The sequence below is a fragment of the Argiope bruennichi genome, chromosome 7 (assembly GCF_947563725.1).
Source record: "Argiope bruennichi chromosome 7, qqArgBrue1.1, whole genome shotgun sequence".
In the NCBI taxonomy this organism is placed as follows: Eukaryota; Metazoa; Arthropoda; class Arachnida; order Araneae; family Araneidae; genus Argiope; species Argiope bruennichi.
The window spans coordinates 113,110,599-113,133,869 of NC_079157.1; the positions used below are offsets into that span (position 1 = coordinate 113,110,599).

Consider the following 23,271-nt stretch of genomic DNA (forward strand, 5'->3'; position numbering starts at 1 on the left):
AATTCAATCACACATTACTTAAATTAGTAAATTAAGTATTAATTACAATTAATAAATTTTATATTTAATATTAAGTAATAATTTTTAATTAATAATATGATTGAAATAACAGATATTTGGAACGCATATTTAAAAATAACAATAGCAATATTATTTGTTATTCAAAAAATCGTGGATTATGCATCTCTAATCGTATCATTGAATTGCATATCACTGGAATTTATCGGAGCGGTGATTTTACCGGAAAGTGCGAGGCTTCACTGGAAAGTAGAGATACATAATCCACGATTTTTTGAATAACAAATAATATTGCTATTGTTATTTTTAAATATGCGTTCCAAATATCTGTTATTTCAATCATATTATTAATTAAAAGTTAATACTTAATATTAAATATAAAATTTATTAATTGTAATTAATACTTAATTTACTAATTTAATTAACGTGTGATTGAATTAATTTATCTGTTTCAGCTTACTTCTTAAATTTTATTTTTTTTCTCAAAACTATTTATTTAATTTATTTATTAGAGTGAACCATTTTCTGGAAAAGATGAGTTAAAAATATATGTCATTTCTTAAAAATATTTACTTTAGTCCTATATTCTACCAATAGATGGCGCCAGGATTAAACAGAGTACATGTAATCAAAGTCAATCATGTCAGGAGCATTTAAAAATGATCTGTATGGAATAGTGCATCATCAAATAAGAATAGCGGTCACTCCCGTAAAGTGGAGCGGTGACTTCGCACTTTACAGTGAAGCCTCGCACTTTCCGGTGAAATCACCGCTCCGATAAATTTCAATGATATGCAATTCAATGATACGATACGATAATTCCAATAACCGGTACGTTCACTTTTCAATCCAATCACAGACTTCTTTCGAGAGCTTCCATTGGACAGATCGTATCGTCACCGCTCCGGCAAATTTCAGTGATATCGTATCGATTGTTAGTTTCTATCGTGATCCAAAATCTGCAATCGAAATATCACCAGTGAGATCGTATCAGGGATTTAAATCACACCCCTCTTTGAAAAGTATTGATCACTTGTATTTGTGACTTTTTGATATTGGTTACGTAATAACCGCTCTGAAAATATTCGTCATCCCTACTGGAAAGTGCGAAGTCACCGCTCCACTTTACGGGAGTGACCGCTATTCTTATTTGATGATGCCCTATTCCATACAGATCATTTTTAAATGCTCCTGACATGATTGACTTTGATTACATGTACTCTGTTTACTGCTGCGCCATCTATTGGTAGAATATAGGGCTAAAGTAATCATTTTAAAGAAATGACATATATTTTTAACTCATCTTTTCCAGAAAATGGTTCACTCTAATAAATAAATAAATAGTTTTGAGAAAAAAATTAAAATTTAAGAAGTAAGCTGAAACAGATAAATTAATTCAATCACACGTTAATTAAATTAGTAAATTCAGTATTAATTACAATTAATAAATTTTATGTTTAATATTAAGTAATAATTTTTAATTAATAATATGATTGAAATAACAGATATTTGGAACGCATATTTAAAAACAACAATAGCAATATTATTTGTTATTCAAAAAATCGTGGATTATGCATCTCTAAGTATAAATGTAAAAGTAAGAGTAAATCTTGGTAATTAAAGTTTGTATATCAATTGGAAGGCAGCCCGCCGCGGTTAGTATAGAATTGTTTAAAATATGCGCTGAGCAACCAATTCCCACAAGCTCCCGTCCGTCCGAAGTACCTTATAGCTTGGTAAAAATATTATTTTCCCCGGCTCTTCGTACGCCTCCAAAATTAGTGTTGGTGTTGTCGGCAAAAAACCCTAATATCTTGCTTTCTAAATTATGTTTTTTTAAGACCTCTACAATATATTCGGTAACTATGTCAGACGTTTCTCCTGGCAAATCCTTCACTTCAATAATTTTTACATGTATTCCATTCTTCTATGAAAAATATCTGACCAGTAAAGGAATAAGTTTAATTTCTTTGCGATTTGAGGCGTCTGAATACACTGATATAAAACTTACGTTTCTCAAATCTTCAGCCAATATTTGATTTGCATAAGGGACAAGTACATAGGTGATTATAGCTTCGCATTTGGTCCTAGAGCATGCGAATTTAGCATCGAAACATGCCTTAATAAGTTTACAAGTACAGTCCATTGATCGAAAAGATTGATTATGCATAACTATATGATATGCCCACAAACCTTCAGCTGCAGCTATTTTCTTCTCAGCAATTTCAAATTCTTTTTTCTTAAAATATGATGTCATACTCAAACTTGCAATTGCTGCTGACACTGCTCGTTTGTGTTTAACTGTTTTTATGTGGTTTTCAATGTCGCTTTTTCCACTATTTGCAATAGAAAACGTACTTCTACATTTTTCACAATATACTTCACTAGGATCAATATTATTACTTTCTTTAATAAATGTATATTTTAATTTTAAATCATCATTAAATACGCACTTTCGTCGTTTTACTACCATGATAATAATAAGGTAGGTACATCACAGTAGTTAGTACATCAGACCACCACTGGCTTGTATGACGTCGTGGCGGTCCTGCTCATGCGACACCTGACGATATCACATGGAATTATCAGGGTTGCCAGTTCTAATTTTATTATTTTTATTTTATTACTTTTTTTGTTTTAATATTTTCTAATCTAAAACCAGTACTTTTCGTGTACTGGTTTTGTTTAATGACTAACCAGGGCTTATGCCCTGAAAACCAGTACTGTACTGGTAAAATCAGAATGAATGGTCACCTTACTCTATACATTTAGATAGGTGCACCAAGTTTTTCTGGTTTCCCGCATAATGTCATACATTCTATTATTCAAAACAATTATTATACTTTGTTTAATAATGGTTTTTCTTAATTTCATTTCTTATAAAGTGTATCCACATATAAAAATAGTAACTTAAGCGATTCTCACTTATCCATCCGTATAAGTGAGTATTAATATAAAAAAGTGCGGCATGCGTTTCGGTTCAAGCGATTGCTCCGAAACGACATATTAATGAGAATGATAATCGAGTATATTACTGTTTTTAGAGCAGCTTTTCTCATCTTCGATACATCTTTTTGACGCACCAAATTTATTCTGCTATTTTATATTCCGTTGATCAGACTTATCTACATATTCTTTAACAACACATAAAAGTTTAAATATATACTTACCAGGCATAGCTTAAATAATTTTTTTTAGTACCTAAAACATTCAAAATTGAAGTTTAAATGTCACTCGGTTCGCAGTAAGTATGGCACAGAACGTATTTCGTGCTGCCCTTTCCGGATAACTATTCCAGTATTTTAATAAATGGCAATGGACATTGTTGAAGAAAAAGGGAGCAAAAAACAAAAGAAAAGAAAAAGGGGGGGGGGCGAGAAAGGAAAGAAAAAAGCACTAAGCGTTATTTTAATATGTGCTGGAATCTCTGGATTCCTTCTTCGAATTCTTCCCTTTTGTTGGTTTTCTTTATTCGATACATCCGGTAAACAAGCCTTTACGACCATGATTTCGAATTATCATATTCAATTGCAGGGAAACAAAACAAAACGAAAAGCCTTCCCGAGAAAATAAAGCACTTTTAACATGCTTAAAAGTGGTTTTCAAATATAAGCAATTTTCACGACGCTACACACCCTGTTAGATTCTTGATATCAAGGCAATAGATAAAATTTCATTTCCCTAATTATATTGTCCAAATTATTTCATTTACATATAAATAAATAGACAGAAGGGAAGACTGTTACCTTAATGATGAATTTGCTTTAAGATCTATAATTATAGTGATAGAATGTCAAATTATATCTGAATGGCTCATCACATTTTTGAGCTATGGTGTTTATTTGGATATGGATGGACTGACAGGTTTTGACAAAATCTATAATTTTTGAGTAGAGCTGAATTTGACAAATGTATCTTTTTTCCCCCCCTTTCCAATTTGTTTTGAAAAACTATGTAAAATTCTTAAAAATTGATTTAATTTTTTTTTTAATTTTAAAATTTTTGAACTTTGTATAGTGAAAATTTTTGAAATCCTCCCTATTTGATTTTATAGAACCTTATTTCAGGGCTAATACTTGTAGCTTGAAAAAAAAAAAAATATATATATATATAAACGATTGTATTCACACATAAAAACAACACAACCTATAGTAATATAACAGGATTTAATAAACAAATTTACGTCATCTTATTTTTTCACATCCTGCTTATTTCTATTACTACATGAACAGAAGGTCTGAATGTATTAAGAATTGACATATACTTGTTAAGAACATTTTTGAATAAACACATTACATCGTGCAAAAAATTAATATACACGAAAACTACATGAATGTATTTATTTTTAAATAATATTTAATAACATTTATTATTAAATAACATTCATTTTTAATTCTTTATTTGTTATATCACATAAAAAATATGAATTTCTGCAGATATGTATTTATTATAATACTTCACGATCCACAATAAATTTCTTAGTTTCCACTGTACAGCTATATAAGTAGATACAAAAAAAAAAAAAAAAGGAAATAATTAATACATGAATTTTAAATTAAAATAAGTAAAGCTTTAACTATTTTATTGCTACATTAAACTAACCAATAAGTAGTAAGTAAGTTGCTAATTTACTTATTAAGTAAAGAAAGGGGGAAATTAGAAAGAAAATAATAAAGAAATGGAAATTAGCAAAGATAAGGATTAATAAAGAAAGGAGAAAATGTATATATGCTTAATTGTATAGTATAAGTTTAATACAGGTACAAAAGGTGCAGATGCACAAGTCTGTAGATTTTTTTTTCTCCCAAAATTTGCTTTTCTAATAGCCAAATAATAAAATATTTTCTTGTCCGTGTTTTTATTTTCATGCCTACTTTTCTAAGAATAATAACTAAAAAGAACTTCTGAATAAAAAAAAAACAATTTCATGTTTTATTATTTTCAATACAATACAAATTATGCAATGAGATTTTTATAATAATTTAAAACAATATAAACTAAGTTAATGAGAGATGAAAAATATTAATTATTAAAATTTATATTTGCAAAAGAAAAATTTTTACATGATGAATATATAAAAACAAATGCTCTGACATTATACACAAATGGGATAAAATACATTACATAACATTAACAGGAACATTTTCACTTCTGTTGTAAGTTACAGAATGAACTATGGGTATTCCACATCTGACCAGACAGCTTCAACTTCGCTTTCTTCAAGATCAGCCTAAAAAGAGATGCAGAGAATCAAAAGAGCTTCAAAAACAGAGAGAGAATTTTACACAGAATAATCCATCATTTTGATGGATTTTAGATTTGTTGATCAAACATTAATCTGAATCAACAGCTTGGTATTATTTATAGCTTTTTTTAAAATTAAAGAATGATTGCAGATGCCATTTTATTAGTTGCATGATACATTAATGTAACAGGTCTGCTTATGAAGCATTTATTTGCATTAAAATCAATCAATATCAGAGATCAATATTATTACAAATATGTAATGTTGCTCCTAGCACAGTCAGTTCAATCACAGGAAAGACCGTTTTACGATCAGCTCTGCTGGATGTTGATCGGATGGGCTTGGCGACAAAATAGATAACATTGGAATCATCCAGAATTTTAGTGATATAGCCAATAGGAACCGAGATATGCCTGCTTGTTCCAGAATCTTCTCTGCACGCCCCCAGGAACTATAAAAGGCCAGCAGTCTCAAGCCGAGGTTAGTTGTGTATTGAATCGTCGAAGCAACGGCGAATAGTTGAATCAGTTTAACGAAGAGTAAGCGTTGTGTGGAGAACAAGTGATTGCTGAATTGAGCTGTGTATCGAGTCGTGGTGTTTATTGTAGAAGCAGCATCGAGTCGTGTGAAGAGTAGTCAGTCATGTAGTAGTGAATTGGCAGTTGGAGAGATCGTAGAGAGTAGCTACGAAGATTCCCAGCTGCTACTCAATCCTGTCTAGCCACTTTGTACGCTGTTGTTGTTATTACTACCGATTACTACTAGTGGGCTACTATTTGTTGTCTGTGTACATCTCGCCTGTGTATTCGTTGTCTTTGAATTCGTTTCTTCATGTTTAATAAAAGTTGTCGTTCGTTACTAAAGGATTGTTTCTTCATTGATCAATAAATCGCGAAAGAACCCCGAATTCATAACAGTATAAATATATCATAAGAATTATGCTTACATAGTTACAATGTATGATGCATCTCAATCTATGCATGTTTCAATATACAAAAAAATCATGCCAAAAATTATGATTTTTTTATTCATTAGTAATTGTAATAAAAATATCTTAACATTATTTATGGCAACTGTAAACAACACATTTATAGGAAATAAAACTGTTTACAATAAATGCTATAACTAATTTATCCATAAGAATGAAAAAAAAAAACATTCTTTATTGTGTATACCAACATTACTTTTACTATATATTTAAATATAAAATGAATTAAAAATAACAATAAAGTCTTTTCTTAAATGTTTAACAAATTAATGGATTATAGATGATGCAATATTATTCAATATCTGTTTCTCTACTGTCAAAAAATATATAATTGAAGCAAAAATTTTACTATGAATTTCTAAAATTTAACTGATTATAAAGCTTGTCAAACTCATGACAGGCATCACTATTTTCAAAGCAAAGTGATGTGTCAAAGCAATGTAAATTCTTTCATCTAATATAGTGGATTCTTAATTTCAAACTATGTGCAGTTATTTATAATAAAATAGCATTTGTCAATAACAGGATGTTTTTTTTTTTTTTTTTACAAGGTGGCCAACATTACTCTGATTTTTCCTGGTTTTATAATATTATATATGATTTTTTTCTTTTTCTTTTTGGAAGTATTTTAAATCTTCAGAATGATTTTCCTTCATTTTTTTCCTCTTACGTATTACATAGTACTTTCTTAATATTATGTGATAAATAGTATTCTATTCTATGTAAATAAAATCAACACAGAAAAAACATTTAACATTTAGAAAACAAAAAAAGATCAGGCACCATCAATTGAAGGTTTCAGATCAACATAATTTTTCTAAACGTTTTCCATTTTTTTGTAAACATATTAATTAGCATGTACAAAATACTGTAGGATTTGTACTCTTCTAGATGATTTTTCTAGAACAGATTATCATAGATTTACACATGGAAGATGTAATGCAAAATCACATGTATGTCAGTAGATTGCTATTTCTTTTTGATCTTTTAAGTTGTATCTTCCCTATTTATATATTTACCAACACTCAAATCAAGAACGAGCGAAAAGTAATTCAAACAAACAAAAAATTATTTGTCAACACAAAAAAGTTGAAAAAATATCGGCAGTAACAGTACATACTTTTAAACTAAAAAAAATATGGTATTGTGCCAAAATATAGAAATTTTTCAGTGACAGCAAAATTACTAACTTTTAGCCTGCCAATCAAGTAAAAAAAAAAAAAAAATCATTTATACCTAAACAAAATGTTTAATCTATTTGTATTATATGAAAAGAAGTGGAAATTTGATTCTTATCACCAAATTTTCTTTATTACATAAAAAACTATTTGCATTAGCTTTTTTAAATAGATGGAATGAATGAATGTTGTAAATTTTTATCAGTTTCATGTAGTCTCATTTCTCAAATACAGGAACCATTCTATTTGTTCATATGTCAGAGGTCATTAATTTTACCAAAATAGACATGAGATGAAAGATGGAGAACATATTTATGTTTTATTTGACAATACCAGGGGTGTTTGTGGGACCCCAAAAAATCCCCTGAAACTTTTACAGACTTACTACCGGCATTTTGGAGTTTCGAGAAGGGGGGGGGGAGAAATGAAAAATTACAATTATAAAGTATTGAATGACCTAATTATAAAAGTTCAATGAATTACTTTTTTTGCAAAATTAATAACCATAAATTTTTAAACATATAAACTACTACATTTTATGCAAATATTTTAAATTACCTGAATTAATTCTTTAAAAAAAAATTATCTAATTTCTGCTGCTTTTTTTTTATTTTCTGATATTTTTCACATGAGGTTTCTTTAGTAGTATATTTAATAGTCTGCACTGCATCTAGGGAATCAATCTTAAGAGAGGTTCTATAGTCAGTGACAAGTGTATCCATTAAGTTGAATGCACTTTCCACTAATGGGCCATGGAAGCAGCTAAGGCAGGCTTTGACCAATTTAGCCAATGTAGGATACTTATAATCATTTGTGAAATCATCTTTTAAATTAAAAACTTTAGACCAATATTTATCAATTGTACACTTGACTTGATTTCCACTTTCATCAGATGTGTAGAGCATTTCTTTGGTGATATCAATATCACTCTGGTATAACCTTATTTCAGCTTCTACTTTTGACTTTTCATTATCACTAAAAATATGGGACATAAAAGATGATAATTTTTCAAAAGCTAATATTGTACTGGTTTTACTTCTTAGCTCTGGATCTAATGCTGTAAAACTAATTAGATATGAATTTTTAAGGGGTAATTTCTGTTTCATATGCTGAAATTTCTAAATGAAATTCTCTTGCGTACATAAATAAAAAAATATTTCAATAAGCGAAACGAAAAATTTACACGTGCATCAATAAATGAAACGAAAATTTTACACAGCGGAGAAAAAAAAGTTGCGAAGCGATCAATGACAAATAGCTAATACGGCGAAAAATCCCCCTTCTCTACTTATTGGCGCCAGGCCAGTAGAGATAAGACCTTTGAACCCAGAGTCACGTTATCGCACATCTGGTCGAACGAAGTCTCCCCCTTTTATTTCTGCCGCGCCTACTTGCCGAAAAGAATCCAGAAGAGAATGTCCGAGAACCGGGGGAATGAGTCATAACTCGCAATAAGGAAAGAACAAAAAAGAAGTTTTATCCCCCTTTTCACGAATTATCACTGCCTTTGGAGAAAGAAAGGAAAAGTTTTCACCACACACACTGACCTTGCGTTTTCTGCTTTAAAAGCAAACAAAATTACCCAGATCAAAATAAATAATTCATTATTATTCCTACTTCCTTTTGAACGACGATCCCCGGAAATTCCGGGGATCGAAGTTCAAAATCCCCGGAATTCCGGGGTTTCCCCGGAGCACAAACACCCCTGCAATACAGTAAATTCTGATTATCAACTGAATTAGGATGTGTAGTACCAATGGATAAACCATGAAACTGAAGTAGCCAAACTAATAAGAAAGACACACGTTTTGAATTAAAATACTGGAATTAAAAGCGGGAGGGGGGGGAGAGAAGGGAATGCAAAAAAAACTTATCTGATAGAACAAAAAAAAAAAAAAAAAAAAAAAAAATCAAGATATAATAGAGAAACATTGAAATGTGTTTATATTATACACTGCATATTACCTTAGCAGGGGAAAAAATCCTCAGAAAGTGATAGTCTCAGAATTCTGAAACAATTAGTACATCAACTCATGTAAGAAAAATGTTACATTTTTATACGTTTTTTTTTCTTTTTTTTTCTTTTTCAGAAAATGATAAATTTGTACTTCAAATAATAAATACTACATATAAAAAAACAAATTTAAATTAATTTAATATATTTAGAATGATTTTAATTACAAGGAAGAATTTTAAAGGTTTGCAGAATGAAAAAATAATATAATTTAGAAGAAACTATTGGCAAAAACATTCATATGATATTTTGAAGATCACATAATTTAGCAAAATATCCACATTATGTCCCATTACATAAAAAAAAATATATATACAAACAAAAAATTTCTTTGAGACTTTATAAGCAATTATGCCCAATACTTCCTAATTTTAAAAAAAATCTTGATAATTGAAAAATAAATTAATTCTTATATTAAATTTATTTATATTATTTTGCATATTAATAACACAAATATTCATACTTTCACGAAATATATGATCGACTTAATGCTGACGGAAAAACCTGTTGGATAAGTCTCCCCAAAATTTATGCATACTCTTCAAAAAAGTATGCTCTCACCCTCCATAAATGTTCATATTTTAGTTTCAGAGCCTTCTACATAAGCATTTAGTGCTTTATAATAGAGAGAAAAAACTGCTATGCATTTTGCATGTGCATTTTTTTTCAATCAAATAAAACGAAAATCTGATACAAAACTATAATTTTTGTGTTTAAACACATAGAAACGACCTTTAATGGATTTGGTTCAAAGACACTTACCCATGCTTTTAATGTTAAATTAGCATGCCAGATTTTATTATGTTTTTAACATTTTGTAGTTATAGTATTCCTTAGACAGCCAGACTTCCTGAGAAAGAAATTTTCTCAAAATTTGGTATAAAGACCCCATGCCAAATTTCATTTGTCACGCTCAAAATATGTTTGAGTTAACACATTCACAAATAATCAAACAAAATTCCAAAATACATATTTTGCAGACCCAGAGAGGTTGAAAACGTTTTTTTTTTTATAAAGATTTGCTGGATCTTTAATTAAAATTTTTGACTATTATAATATTTAACATGTATAAAAATAATGAAAGGCATTTTTCCCTTCTGAATAAAAGAGGCACATTAAAACTGAAAATTATAACCATAATGTGATCTAGACCTTAATTGTGTTTCTCTCTACTAAAATTATTTTCATTTATGACAGTAATAATTTTTGCAACTTTCATATTCTGGAAAAAAAAAAAAAAAAAAAAAAAAAAAAAAGAGGAATAAATTAATTATGATGATTTTCTTTTTTTGACTTCCCCACAGAAATTCCGAATTTTAATATAATCAACTTTATTGTTCTTAAATTGTTTGACTCTGAGTACGAATCCTAAAATGAACCTCAAATCGCAAATCAATCTAAAAACAATGAATTAATAAATTATAATACAAAATAATACAGGAAATCAAAGTGAAGCAGTATTTTTTTTAAGCAAGATAAATTTGTATGATATAATATAGAATATAATAAAAATAAGCAAGTTAGTTGTTTTGAAACAGCAAGTTCAGCAGAAGCGAAATCTATTATGATGTGTGCATTCAGATTTGAAGGCACTTGCAATTTTACATGTTAAGAAAATATTTTGCTCGATAGGTGATGAACATGATTTGTGCATAAAATCACTGCAAGTTATTCAGTCTACTATTTGAGATATAACAATCAAAAGAATAAAGTGATCGTTATTGGAAAAGAAAAAAATTGTACTTTAAAAAATCTGCACTATATAAGAACTAGCAATTTGTGATATTGTCCACTACACAATAAAAATTTTGGTTCCTCATAAATTCAAATTTCCCAGCATATAGAGTGTGCATGGAAACACGCATGGCTTCCATTTCCGACTTCAGTAAATGACAGATTTTTACTAATTACAATAGTTACGTTTTACAATAAAAATCAAGATTATCAAAATAGAAAAATTCCAGTTTTAGAATAAATTTCCTTGTCTTTTCTTGATCGCTCAGATTTTTTTAGCCATTCCAGTTTTCTCTGACTGGCTAACCTGTTTTAAAAAAGCAAATGGTAAATGAAAATTTTTCAATTAAAAAAATTCAATGAAGTTGCTATGACAAAAACAAAATCTATCTGAATCAACTTTGAAGATAATTATTACAAAATAATAATAATAATAATAATAATAATAATATTTGGTCTCAAAGTAGAAAAGATGATATTAGAAAATATATATTAATATCATAGTGTAAAAGAACTAAAACTGCATAATGAAATTAAATAAAATTTGAGCCATTCATGACTTTGAGAAGGAAATATACACAGACAAAATCTTCTTGCAAGCAATAAATATTTGGACCCTGAATTCTAAATGAAGATGCACTCATTAACGACTTGAAGAATGCTAACAATATTGCTACTGCATCAGACATGCTATTCCCAATATTAAAGTGCTTGGATGTTTTAATATAACATTAAAATGGGGGAGTTTAGTTTAATTATATTAATGTACGATTTGTAAGCAAGCAACATTAGAGCTGTTTAGAGATGGATCTTGCAATTTTAAACCCCGGTCAGAGGACAAGGAAGACATTTGCCCCTCCTCCATGCTTCACACCACATCAATGGGAAAACATTTCAATCACAATACCAGATTTAACATGCACCAGGCCCACATACATGATGGATCTTTAGTGGAATTAGATTTCAAAGATGGAGCTCTTTGGCCTTGATGTTGACATTCTACCAATAGGCCATTACTAAAATGGATGAAACATAATGAATGTCAATGATTATAACTAAGGGATGTGATCAATTAAAACTGAAAAAAGAGGAAATCCAAAAAGTGATGTGAAACAATACACGAAGAAAAAATTATGCAGTGAGCATGAAGCAAATATGAAACAATGCACATTCAATATAAATATTTTTTTTAAATCAAAATTAGAACCTACAATCATTTTAAATTTATAAAAGTAAAAAAAAAAAAAAAAAAAAAAAAAGAGAAAAAATGGTGTATGATTTTTTCTAAGACATTTTAAGCAACATATTCCAACAAATTTAATTATATATAAGACAAAAAATTTGAAGGGAAAGGAAGTATTTTAACAAACATTTCTTTCATGGTCAATTAACCATTGCAGCATATCTCAGAACTCATAATTAGTTTTTACAGGCCTTTCATTGAAATGATTCAATAGACATTTCATAGTTTGCTTTTGATCATCAGTTACAGCAGTTCAACAAGCAGCATTATTTAGTGCACAAGTTTCAGATGTGGAAGAAATTTTTGAGTCGAAAACTATGAAGAATGTGGAAGAAATTTTTGAGTCGAAAACTATGAAGAATGTGGAAGAATTCCATCATCTTTGTCATAGCCACTAGCCATGAAGTGGATGCCCAACTTAGCTACAAGGAGATAATTAAAAACAAGGAAAAAAACTTTGGCTAATGTTTGAAGAGATATGGTGTTATTTTAATTCAACAATTCATCAAAATTTAGTTTTGGGGATGGGGAAATAATCCATAAATAAATTCATGCCAGCCTTGGAATGTTTCTTTCATACTCTCTTTTCATTAATTAAAAATTATCAGAAATATATCATTTATATTCAAATATTGAAGTCTGAAATGAAATTTTCATTTTTGTGATGAAAGTATAGAAATTCACCTCATTCTCAGAATCAGCCATTTCATCCACATCGTAGCTTTCTGATGACTCAGGGTTTTGTTCAACTCTTTGACTCCCTTCAGCAGCCTTATGATTGGTAGGATCCATGCTAAGGAAGGAAAAGGATAAGAATGAATTCAATGCAAACAGTTTAAAAGGAATAATTATTATTCTTAAATCTATACTATTTTATGTTTCAACTAAAAATTTCTATATATCAATTAAATAAATAAAAAAAAAAAATGCAGTGGAATTCCAGTAATCTTGAACTTTACTAATTCAGCTGAAATTCACCAACAAAATCTAGAAGGATAGGTAGGTGTGTTAATGAGGGGGGAGATTCCATGCAGCACAATGTAAATAGTGGAATTTTAAATTATATATTTTTAATATTTGTTATATAAAATATAATTTTGTATATTGTGTGCAATCAATATAGCTTTTTGCTATTTAAATGCATTTTAGAAATTCACTAATAATCTGACACTTTCCTATTTGATATATCCTGGATTACGGAGAGTAATGTATTGTAGCTCTCAAACAATTCATGGGGGGAATGTCGGAGGGGGGTTATAGCTACTGAAAATTTTAAGTTATCACATGCAATATAACATTGATCGCTAGAAATCACATTTTTGAATCATAATTGCAAGAAAAAAAATTGGACCATCTGTAATATTCTGAAAAAACTTGATCTTCATAACACAAGCCTTCTGAGATACTTTCAATAATATAATTAGAGTTAAAAATAGAAGATTGCAATTCAAGATTAATATTCAAAAATTTGGAATTTTTTGATATTTAATATTTTTATTTGCATCCATTAATATGTGATTGGAAATAATTCCCAAAGACTTATGGTTTTTATATTTATATATGGCCAATTTTCTTTGATCACAAACTTCATTCCCAAAACACAACAGTTAAAAGGAACTAAAAGGATAAAATGAGATACATGTTTTTTTTTTTTTTTTTTTTTTTTTTTTTTACAACAGTATTGGAGAGTTCTATCAAATTTTGAATGAAATCTATCACAGAAAGTTCATTTGTCCATGAGTATATGAATACAATACTGAACTCAAAATGCAAAGACTTTTTATTTTAGACTTTCAGATTTTAGGACAAATCCACAAAAGCATGACTATTTGCATGTTCATGTTTAAATGAATATGATAATTGATAAATGAAACTATATAAATGACATTTGCTGCTGTGGTTTGAATAACATTTCTGTACCGAATTTTTAGCACAGATAAAGGGTAAAGTTAGAAAATGCGCAACTTAACATAAATGCATCATGCAAGAAAGTCAAGGGAAAATGTTCAGGTTTTGTAAAAACTGGCGATTTTTTATTTTTTATTTAAATGTTAAAACAAGAAAGGAATTTCATTTTTCTCTGCATATAAACTTAATTCCCCAATAAATATCTGATTCAAGCAAAGTACTGAACATCATATTGCAAAATTTCATAGATATTTCAGCATTATGCATCAAATTTTAGTAATTCCATTAATTAAGGAATCATTTATAAGTTTTAAGAATCATTATGTACAATACATAAATATCTTAAATGCCTTATGAACATTCAACAGAATAAAAATAATACCATAATTTGAAAGCAGAAGGTGTTATCTTATTAAATAAAGAAAATTAAATGGTAAAATTATCAACAACAGAATTTAAGCTGCATGAAATCATTTTTTGGTATGATAGGAGGATCAAAATATGAAAAATCACAAAAATTGTCTCTCGCTCATTTTACGTGCTAAGAGAGCTATTCAAATTGTTGAAATAAATTAACCATCTATTTACATCAAGCATAATATAACTTCCAATATTTTATGAAACATATATTTTGGAAAGCCTTAAGTAGCAAATCTAATAGGTGTGCACTTTGTACAGTTAAATAAAGTACAGCCATTTTTACACAACAATGAAGATTAAAATAAATACACACACCATCAAATTTTTGCTTGAAAATTGTACATATACAAAATGTAATTTGTAAATTGCTTTATTATTAATTTTGATTGCTTGGTTATTTATTTTCCGAGTATACTGTATTTGATTAAAAATTGCAATTTATAAAAGAACCAATAGTCAGCTGAGTTATTTATCTGTTTTTCATATTTTATTAATTTTCAGGATGTGTATTTATTAAATTAACAGAAATATAATAAAGTATCTTGAAATTTTACAAATTTCAAGAATCTAAAAATTAACAATCAGTGTTTTCAATCTCATTTCTCTGCACTTAATTAAAACAGTGCAGGGAAAAGGTTGGGGGGGGGGCATTACATCCTGCTGCCAGTGTTCTTGGCACAGAAAATAGTTACTATACTGAATACAAGAGTTACAAATAACAGAAAATGACTGAACAGGTTTTTACAAAAAGTAAAGATTTGCACATCTTTGAAAATTCATAATTTTATAACTTAAAAAAAACAAGAACTTATACTGCAACATATTTGATGAAAGAAAATCAGAAAAAAAAGTTAGTACAAGCGAATTTATCAACTATTCCAATTCACAATAATAAATATTTCAGGAATGCATACAGATGAAAGATTTCAAATATCAATGAAAGGTAACAAATTGAAAATGCATAATTCAATTATCATGTATATTTAAAGTTTAAGATTTACAGATATAACTTCTTACTTAAGTGCAATGCTAAAGTGTTGCAATGCCTTCTCGTGCTCATTTGTGCGAGCTAAAAAATCCCCTAGCATTTGATGCAGTTTACCACTAGTTTGCTGTTCTATATGTTTTTTTAATCTGAAACAATTTTGCATATGGTTACTCATATTATATATTATGTATATAAACATACACACATTATATATATATATAATCAGCATAAATTTAAACAAACTTTGATTCAATTTATATTATTATATTTAGAAATCACAATTCTAAATCTCATAAAGCAGTTCTTACAACTCGATTCCTTTTTCATAAAGTCTTTCTTGCTCATATATAGAAGCCAATAAAAAGACAGCATTCAGATAAGTTGGATCTTGTTTCAAAGCCTTTTCAAGCAAAGGTTTGGCCTATGAAAAGAAATCAAAATGTAATTAAGGTATAAATTTTATCTATAATAATATATATTTTCCATAGATAATAAGCAATTTTATGCTTATTCACAAATTTACTAAAAACTGAATATATAAGAGGAATTTCAACAAACCTGAATGCACTTTCAATAAATATACGGAAGAATAATCCTTAGAAATAAAAAGGTTATATTTGTAATGAAAAGTTTATTATAAGTTAACCAAATTTTAAATAATATAACTAAATATTTACATACTCTTACATAAATGATTAATTTTAATTTGTTGTTTGATTACTATGCCTTCTCCATGCTGAAATTTTGTTAGGTATTTTTTTGAACGATCAAAAACAAATTTAGAATAAAAATGGTTCAACAAAATGAGCCATGGAAAATTATGGTAAAGAATAAATAAAAATAATTATTATTGAAAAAAAATGAGAGCATAATTGTCTGGTACATTTAGATAATTAGTAATTGGAGTCCGACATTTGCACATAAAAATCAAAGAAAGCATTTCTCATTAGGATTAATAGTTCCTTCAGAATTTTTAAAGTGTTTAATTTCATAATTTAAAAAATATTTCATGCTATCATATGAATTCCAAAAATAATTATTATAGATCAAAATAACATTAATCTCAGATTGTCCTGATCTCATTTAAGCCAATAGGATAATATATCTCTACATTAATCTTTATTCCCAACAGTTTTTATTGTTATATTTCATTACTCGCAGTGTAATGAGATCCTAGAATTATTAACTAGCAAACAGAAAAAAAAAGAATAATTAAAGAATTTTAAAAAGAGGAATTAATACAATTTTACCAAATGAACAGATATTTTAAAATAGCAAAAGATATAAATTCTAGCATACCATGATTAACATGCATATAAATTATATATATAATTAATAAGTCACAAAATATTTTATAATGTACTTTATTCCACTGATTCTTCTGAATACTTCACTGAATTCTAACAATTTATAAGAGAAAATTAATATCAAAATTGGTAAGTTTTAAATCACTTTAGAAATTTCATTTCATATATGCATAAACAGCAATATCAAAATTGAATATTGCAATTATAAGCAATATTTAAATTGAACTTCTTTTATTGCATTATTAATTATGTACTGAATAAATTTATAATATTTATAAGCACACAGAAAGAAATTTATTTAATACATATATAAATGTTAAGGCAAATGCACTTAACCCGATGGTTATGCATAATTACCAGTGATTATTCATAACCACCACATAACTTATAGCATTATACACAACCCTGTCGATACTGCTATATTCAGTGGTGGCGGGGTGGTCGGCTGTACAAAAGAAGCATTATATGCAACAACTAGTTTATTGCATTTACCTTAACGTATGTTTATTTTCTATTCTTATATGAGTTCAACAATAATTTATGAGTACTTTCAAATTAAATTTTTAAAAAATTCTTCAATCACTTGAAGAAATTAAGCATTCAATTTAAACATTTTTCCTTTTTTTCCTAATGCATTATAAAATAATGGTGGTGTGTGGCATTGCTTCTCTTCAATACACAGAGCAAATCTAATGAGTGGCTTTTTCAGTTTTAACTAGCCAAATTCAAATAAATAAAGTGTCAAAAATACTCAGTCTTGCTCACTTGACACTCTATTTTGATAATCTGCATTTGTCTTTATTTTGAAGTCTTTGAAATCCACAAAAGGGTATAAAATTAACAAAATCAAATACATGATACTGCAAAGTAATAAATTATCTGTCAAACAACATAAAATTTGGCTAATGCATTTTTCTGTACAATTTTAAATCTAAAGAACAGAAGGAAAAAACTGCTCATGAATTCAATTCAATACATTAAAACAAAAATATCTAAAATAACTTACTTTATCAGCTGACAAGGGATCTTTTGTCAGGACATTAGCATAGAGCTGGAAGAAGAGTTTGGCAGATTAATTATATATGATTCAAAAATATGGATAGTTAATTCATCAATTTGAAAGTCTAAAGTATCAATTTATAATTTAAAACAGGCATCAACAGTTTAATTAATGATAAGTAATACAAAACTAAGTTAAAAATAGTTATATACCAAATAATAATGAAATTCTGTAAGTCAAGATAATTTTCTACTTAATTCCATACATAGATTGGGATCCACATTTCAGAAGCCCTATTTTAAACTAATAAATGGCCAACTATTATAAATGATAGATAAATTATAACCATGAGTATTTAACTTCTTTAGTAAGTTTCAGTGCTTTGGCTGATAAGCATGTGAAAGTAATTTGACTATTCTTATAATTATAATGTACATTAAGATAATTAATATGATTTTAACTTTATATTAATTAATATTTGCATGATTCATAAATATACAGAAAAGCTCATACATTTACACCAAAAATTGCATTTAAGAACACAAATCCTTCAAAATTAACACTTATTTTCCTGTAAATGTTGAAACATACAAATATTATATTTCAGTGTATAGTGATATAACTGATCAAACCGTTTGACCTAGAAGCAACTAAACTAGACACACACATGCTCTGGAGGTTAGAAATGTGCTATTTAAACTGATTTTTTTTTTTTTTTTTTTGAAATTTTAATGAAAACTTATGCAATTTTTTGGCAAATTTGCAAACTTTTGGTTTTTTTTTAATAACTATAAAAAATAATACAGCACAGAAGTGATTTCTACATCATTTTAAAGTTCAAAAAATTATCTTTACAATGATATCTTTGTTTTAATATATCAATTAAAATGTTACCTAAAACTGAGCAGTTTTCAGCATGTGCCTGTATGAAATGAAATTATTAATATAAAATGTGACACTTTCTAAAAAAATAAATAAAAGAAAACATTTTCGGCAATCTTTTAAAATATCTATATTATTAATTCAATAATTCAGTTTTATCTAAAGGAAGTAACAGTTGAATATATATAAGGTATCCACTCTATTCTTGGCCCAAAAGCAAATTTCTAAAACTTTTGTAATAAACCTATAAATGTCATAAAATGGACTAAATGAAATAAATAGTTATATTTTTTGCAATTCAGGAGGATGAATAAATGTTTTGAGGAATTATGCATTTTAAATTTTTATACATCCTCTGTCCTGCGAGTCACATTTAATGAAATATTCATGAGATACTAATATTTTAAATTAAATAAATAAAATTCCTTCCACAATTCGCTTCCTCCCAACCTTCACCATGTTTAGAAAAATGGGGGGGGGGGACCATACCGTTAATGCTCTGGCTGTTTGACCTAACTGCTTGCAAGCAGTACTGGCAATGGCAACAGCTTCTCTATTTCTGTGCATAATCAAATAACAGTCCACTAAACCTGTAAAATATGGATGCATTATTTTAAAGATTTCAATGAATAATCAACAATTAAATAATGTTACAGACATTAAAATTTTTGGAAAGAAATAGTATCTTGAATACATAATAAAATATTGCATTATTTCTTATCTACATTGAATAATATTTTACTTTATATATTACCACAAATATATAAAGTTCCAATTCTAAACATATGATGATATAAGCACATTGAAAGAAGCAAACAAATAATGAGAAAAAATAAACAAGAATGCTTTAAAAAGAAAATGTAGAAATTTATTTTCAAAACAGTTCTTAATTTAGAAATATTAATTATTACAAATTATTATTACTATACTGTATCTATTATAAAATGAGAAATAAAAATATTTTGAAATCAAAATTTTATAATAAATTAGTCATTAAAAATAAATTCAATCTGAATATACATTAAAACAATATTCAGCACAAAATAAAATATCCATTTATGTATATACAATTAAAAATACATTTTGAAATTACAAACAGTGTCCACAAAATGTTCAAAACAGAAAATTTATTTATTCCATTTTTTAGAACAGACTAAATTGCTAAACAGTAATTTTTCTTGAACATATGTTATCGTTAAGTATTTTATCCCAGCTACATGGATAAAGAAATTACAAAAACATAATAAAGAAAATAATTTGAGAATAGCTAGAAAAAAGAGCCTAACATGTTCCAACTAGACAAAAGTTACTACTATGTGTTTTTCAATTGATAATAACATATAAACAATTAATCTTCATCACTTAAATTTGAGTATGTTTGAATTTACAAGATATTAATTTAATATGTGTGCTGTTATTCAATTATAATGCAACTTTTGCTGATTAATGATTTTTCTTTCTTCCTTCATCAACATATATATTTCTATAATCATCAAAATTAAAGAGCATTTTGTATTTAAAATCTTTTTAGGTAATTAACAATAAAAAAAGGATTAAACTATTTATAGGTAAAGGGAGGCAGGATATTAACATACTTAAAATTAACCTGGAAAAGAAATGTAGGGGGGGGGGATAAATTTTTGCTAAAAGTATTAGGATAATTTTCCCAATATTTTTGATTATTTAATTTCTTTTTTTTTTTTAAATCCTAACTGATTCTGTTAATGATAATTTTAAAAATGTGCACTGACGTTTTTTCCCCCTGTTAATGATCAATAACCATAGCTGAAAGTATAAAAAGTAACACCTCCCCCAAACCTTTGAAAATAACACATTAGTACAAGACAAATAAAAATTTCTCTTGCAAAATAATACGAAAAATCTTCACCTTTAACAGCTTCATATCGTGTAGAACACATTTTATATGCTTCCCCAAAGTATGTTATTGCTTCTTGGGTTTTTTTCAGCTCCAACAGCACAGTTCCTCTAAGTAATAGTGCTTCAATGTAGCGAGGAGCCAAACTATAAGCCTTGAGAAAATAAAGAAAAAGATTTTATAATTTTCATACATAAGTAGAATTTATTTTAATCAAATTATTTCTTGCACCTAAAAAATACTGAAATAAATTTCTTAAACAAATTCCTCTGTACACACACATACAAAACACATTAAAGTATGTGGTACAGAAATCACTATTTATTGCCAAATGGTAGCACTGAAATATTAACAAACCTCTATGCAAATATTTTAAATTGTTTTGTTAAATGCTTTTTTAGCAAAACTAAATTGAATTATTAGCTTAGCTAATTAGAAATGTTACAAGATTGGAGTGATGCCTATTTGTCAGTGAAAAAGAGAATTAAAAGGGTACAAAATTAGAAATGCCCAGTAGAAGTTTATTATCAAATCAAGTTGATAACTTGTGAGATGTATAATTGCTTTGACTTGCCTAAGGAAATTGATATTCTTATTTTCCAAAATTATTTTAATAGCTGCCACTTAATGTGATCATTCAGGACTTAAAAATTTTGATAACAACTGAATTGGGTAAAATCAGTGACAATTTTATAATATCCTGGGGAGAGTGCAAAACCCATATACAGGGTTATTTATAATTTATTTCAAAAATAAGAAAAGGCATCAATTACTGCTTATTGATAATTAGTCCTTAACAGTTCACCTATATATTATTTGTGCTTGCATATTTTTTTTAAAAAATTGTTGAACAACGTTCAATGCCGCATTCCAAAATATCAAGAACTCAGCTCATTTTGGCATTTATTACAAGGTTTTCATGAACACATTCATTCATTTTCATCAAAATTTATAGTTGGTCTTGATTACAAAAAATCCATAATTTTTTTGTAATCATTTTATAAAAAAAGAGACAGTCAAATTTTTAACTATGTCATAGCATTATGTTAGTGCATAAACTTCAATATCTATTAAGAATTTCAATTTTGTCTTCAACATTTAAATTTTCCTCCCCCCTTTTTTTTATCTGTTAGTCAATTCAATTTCATCCAAATGTAGGAAGCAGTTGGTTATAGTTATTCAAATTTCAAACCACACAAATGGCAGCATAGTTGTCTTTTTAAACCAATCCAGAGTTTTCTAGTTGAGATAAAAGAATATGAACCCCATCCCATGGGGAAAATGACTACAGCAATATAATACATCAATATAAATGAAGCAAGAAACCTGATGAATATCAATGACTTTAATTTTGACAAAATGCTAAATTCAAAATTAATCCCCCCTCCCTTCTCTTTCTTTTTTCTTCTGAAGATTAACTATTATAATGTCATCTAAAACCATAGTGCAACGTTATTAGAATAGGGTTATTTTCCATTTCTTTTTCAATCTACAAATCTGAAAAACATATATAAATTTTAATTATTTTTAAAAGACTTTTCAAGGATCTAATGAAAAAATCAAGTATCTTTCTGGGTCCTGAATGCAACAAAACAAAATCCAAAGAGTTTTCAAGGACCACAGGTAGTCTGAAAAATTTACATCTTTCTTTTCTAAAACAAATATGAAAGTTAAGAGCTCAAAACTGAAATTATGACTGAGAAAAAGTGGCAAATTGATAACTTTAACAATCACATACGTTGCTTGATCGTCATAGATATTTTGCTTAAGGTTAAGATAAGAATTGGTAAAAATATGCAAAACTTAACAAATGGAATTTTAAAGAGAGAAATTAGTGGGAAAACTAATCTGTTTTGAAATAAAAAGGAAAATAAATTTATTAAATATATATATGAAAGAAATCATTTATCATGTGTTAACCATTTCTTATGCATACACAGAATTTGTCAGATTTTCAAGAAGATCCATAAACTTGGTTCCTATAATAACTAATTTCTCTTTATTGTATAACAGTATATTATAACGTTGTTTATATATAACTTCCACAGTTCAAAATGTTGAATACTTTCTAAACTAATATTCAACATACTAATTACAATATATGCAAATCAGTGCATTATGAATGTTTATGAAAATAAAGAATGGCATTCAAATTTACCGCATTTTTTTTTCTTAAAAAAAAAGTATAATGTATAAGAACAAGATGAATGATATGTCTCTAAACTTGTTTCTGCTTTTTGAAAGCCATTTCAAAAAATAAGAGAAAAAAAAACCCTAAAAGTTGATAATAAAGATGATACAGACTTGTTGAATCAGTCTACAGATTATTTTTTATGGTTTATAAATCAATTTAATTATAAGGAGACTAATTCACATTTCATTTAAATATTTATATTTCAAGCAAAACCCTTTCCAACACTCTTTATTATAGAAAAAGTAAAGTTTAAGAACTATTGCACTTCTTAAAAAT

The 23,271-nt window shown here is 27.7% G+C and overlaps 1 protein-coding gene across 2 annotated transcripts in view; it reads right to left on the reverse strand.

Moving 5' to 3' along the window:
- Nucleotides 1-4,930: 4,930 nt before the first annotated feature.
- The window catches only part of LOC129976565 (anaphase-promoting complex subunit 7-like), a 37,419-nt gene continuing 19,078 nt past the window's right edge, over nucleotides 4,931-23,271 (reverse strand). The window contains exons 11-18 of one of the 2 annotated variants that reach the window (XM_056090195.1): nucleotides 20,814-20,955; nucleotides 19,415-19,515; nucleotides 18,050-18,094; nucleotides 16,045-16,157; nucleotides 15,766-15,882; nucleotides 13,105-13,213; nucleotides 10,206-10,293; nucleotides 4,931-5,248 (exon numbers count right to left, since the gene is read on the reverse strand). In XM_056090195.1, coding sequence (XP_055946170.1) covers nucleotides 10,243-10,293; nucleotides 13,105-13,213; nucleotides 15,766-15,882; nucleotides 16,045-16,157; nucleotides 18,050-18,094; nucleotides 19,415-19,515; nucleotides 20,814-20,955 — 678 coding nt within the window. In that variant the 3' untranslated portion in view covers nucleotides 4,931-5,248; nucleotides 10,206-10,242. The remainder of the gene's footprint in view (nucleotides 5,249-10,205; nucleotides 10,294-13,104; nucleotides 13,214-15,765; nucleotides 15,883-16,044; nucleotides 16,158-18,049; nucleotides 18,095-19,414; nucleotides 19,516-20,813; nucleotides 20,956-23,271) is intronic. The other variant, XM_056090194.1, reaches the window with a different exon arrangement.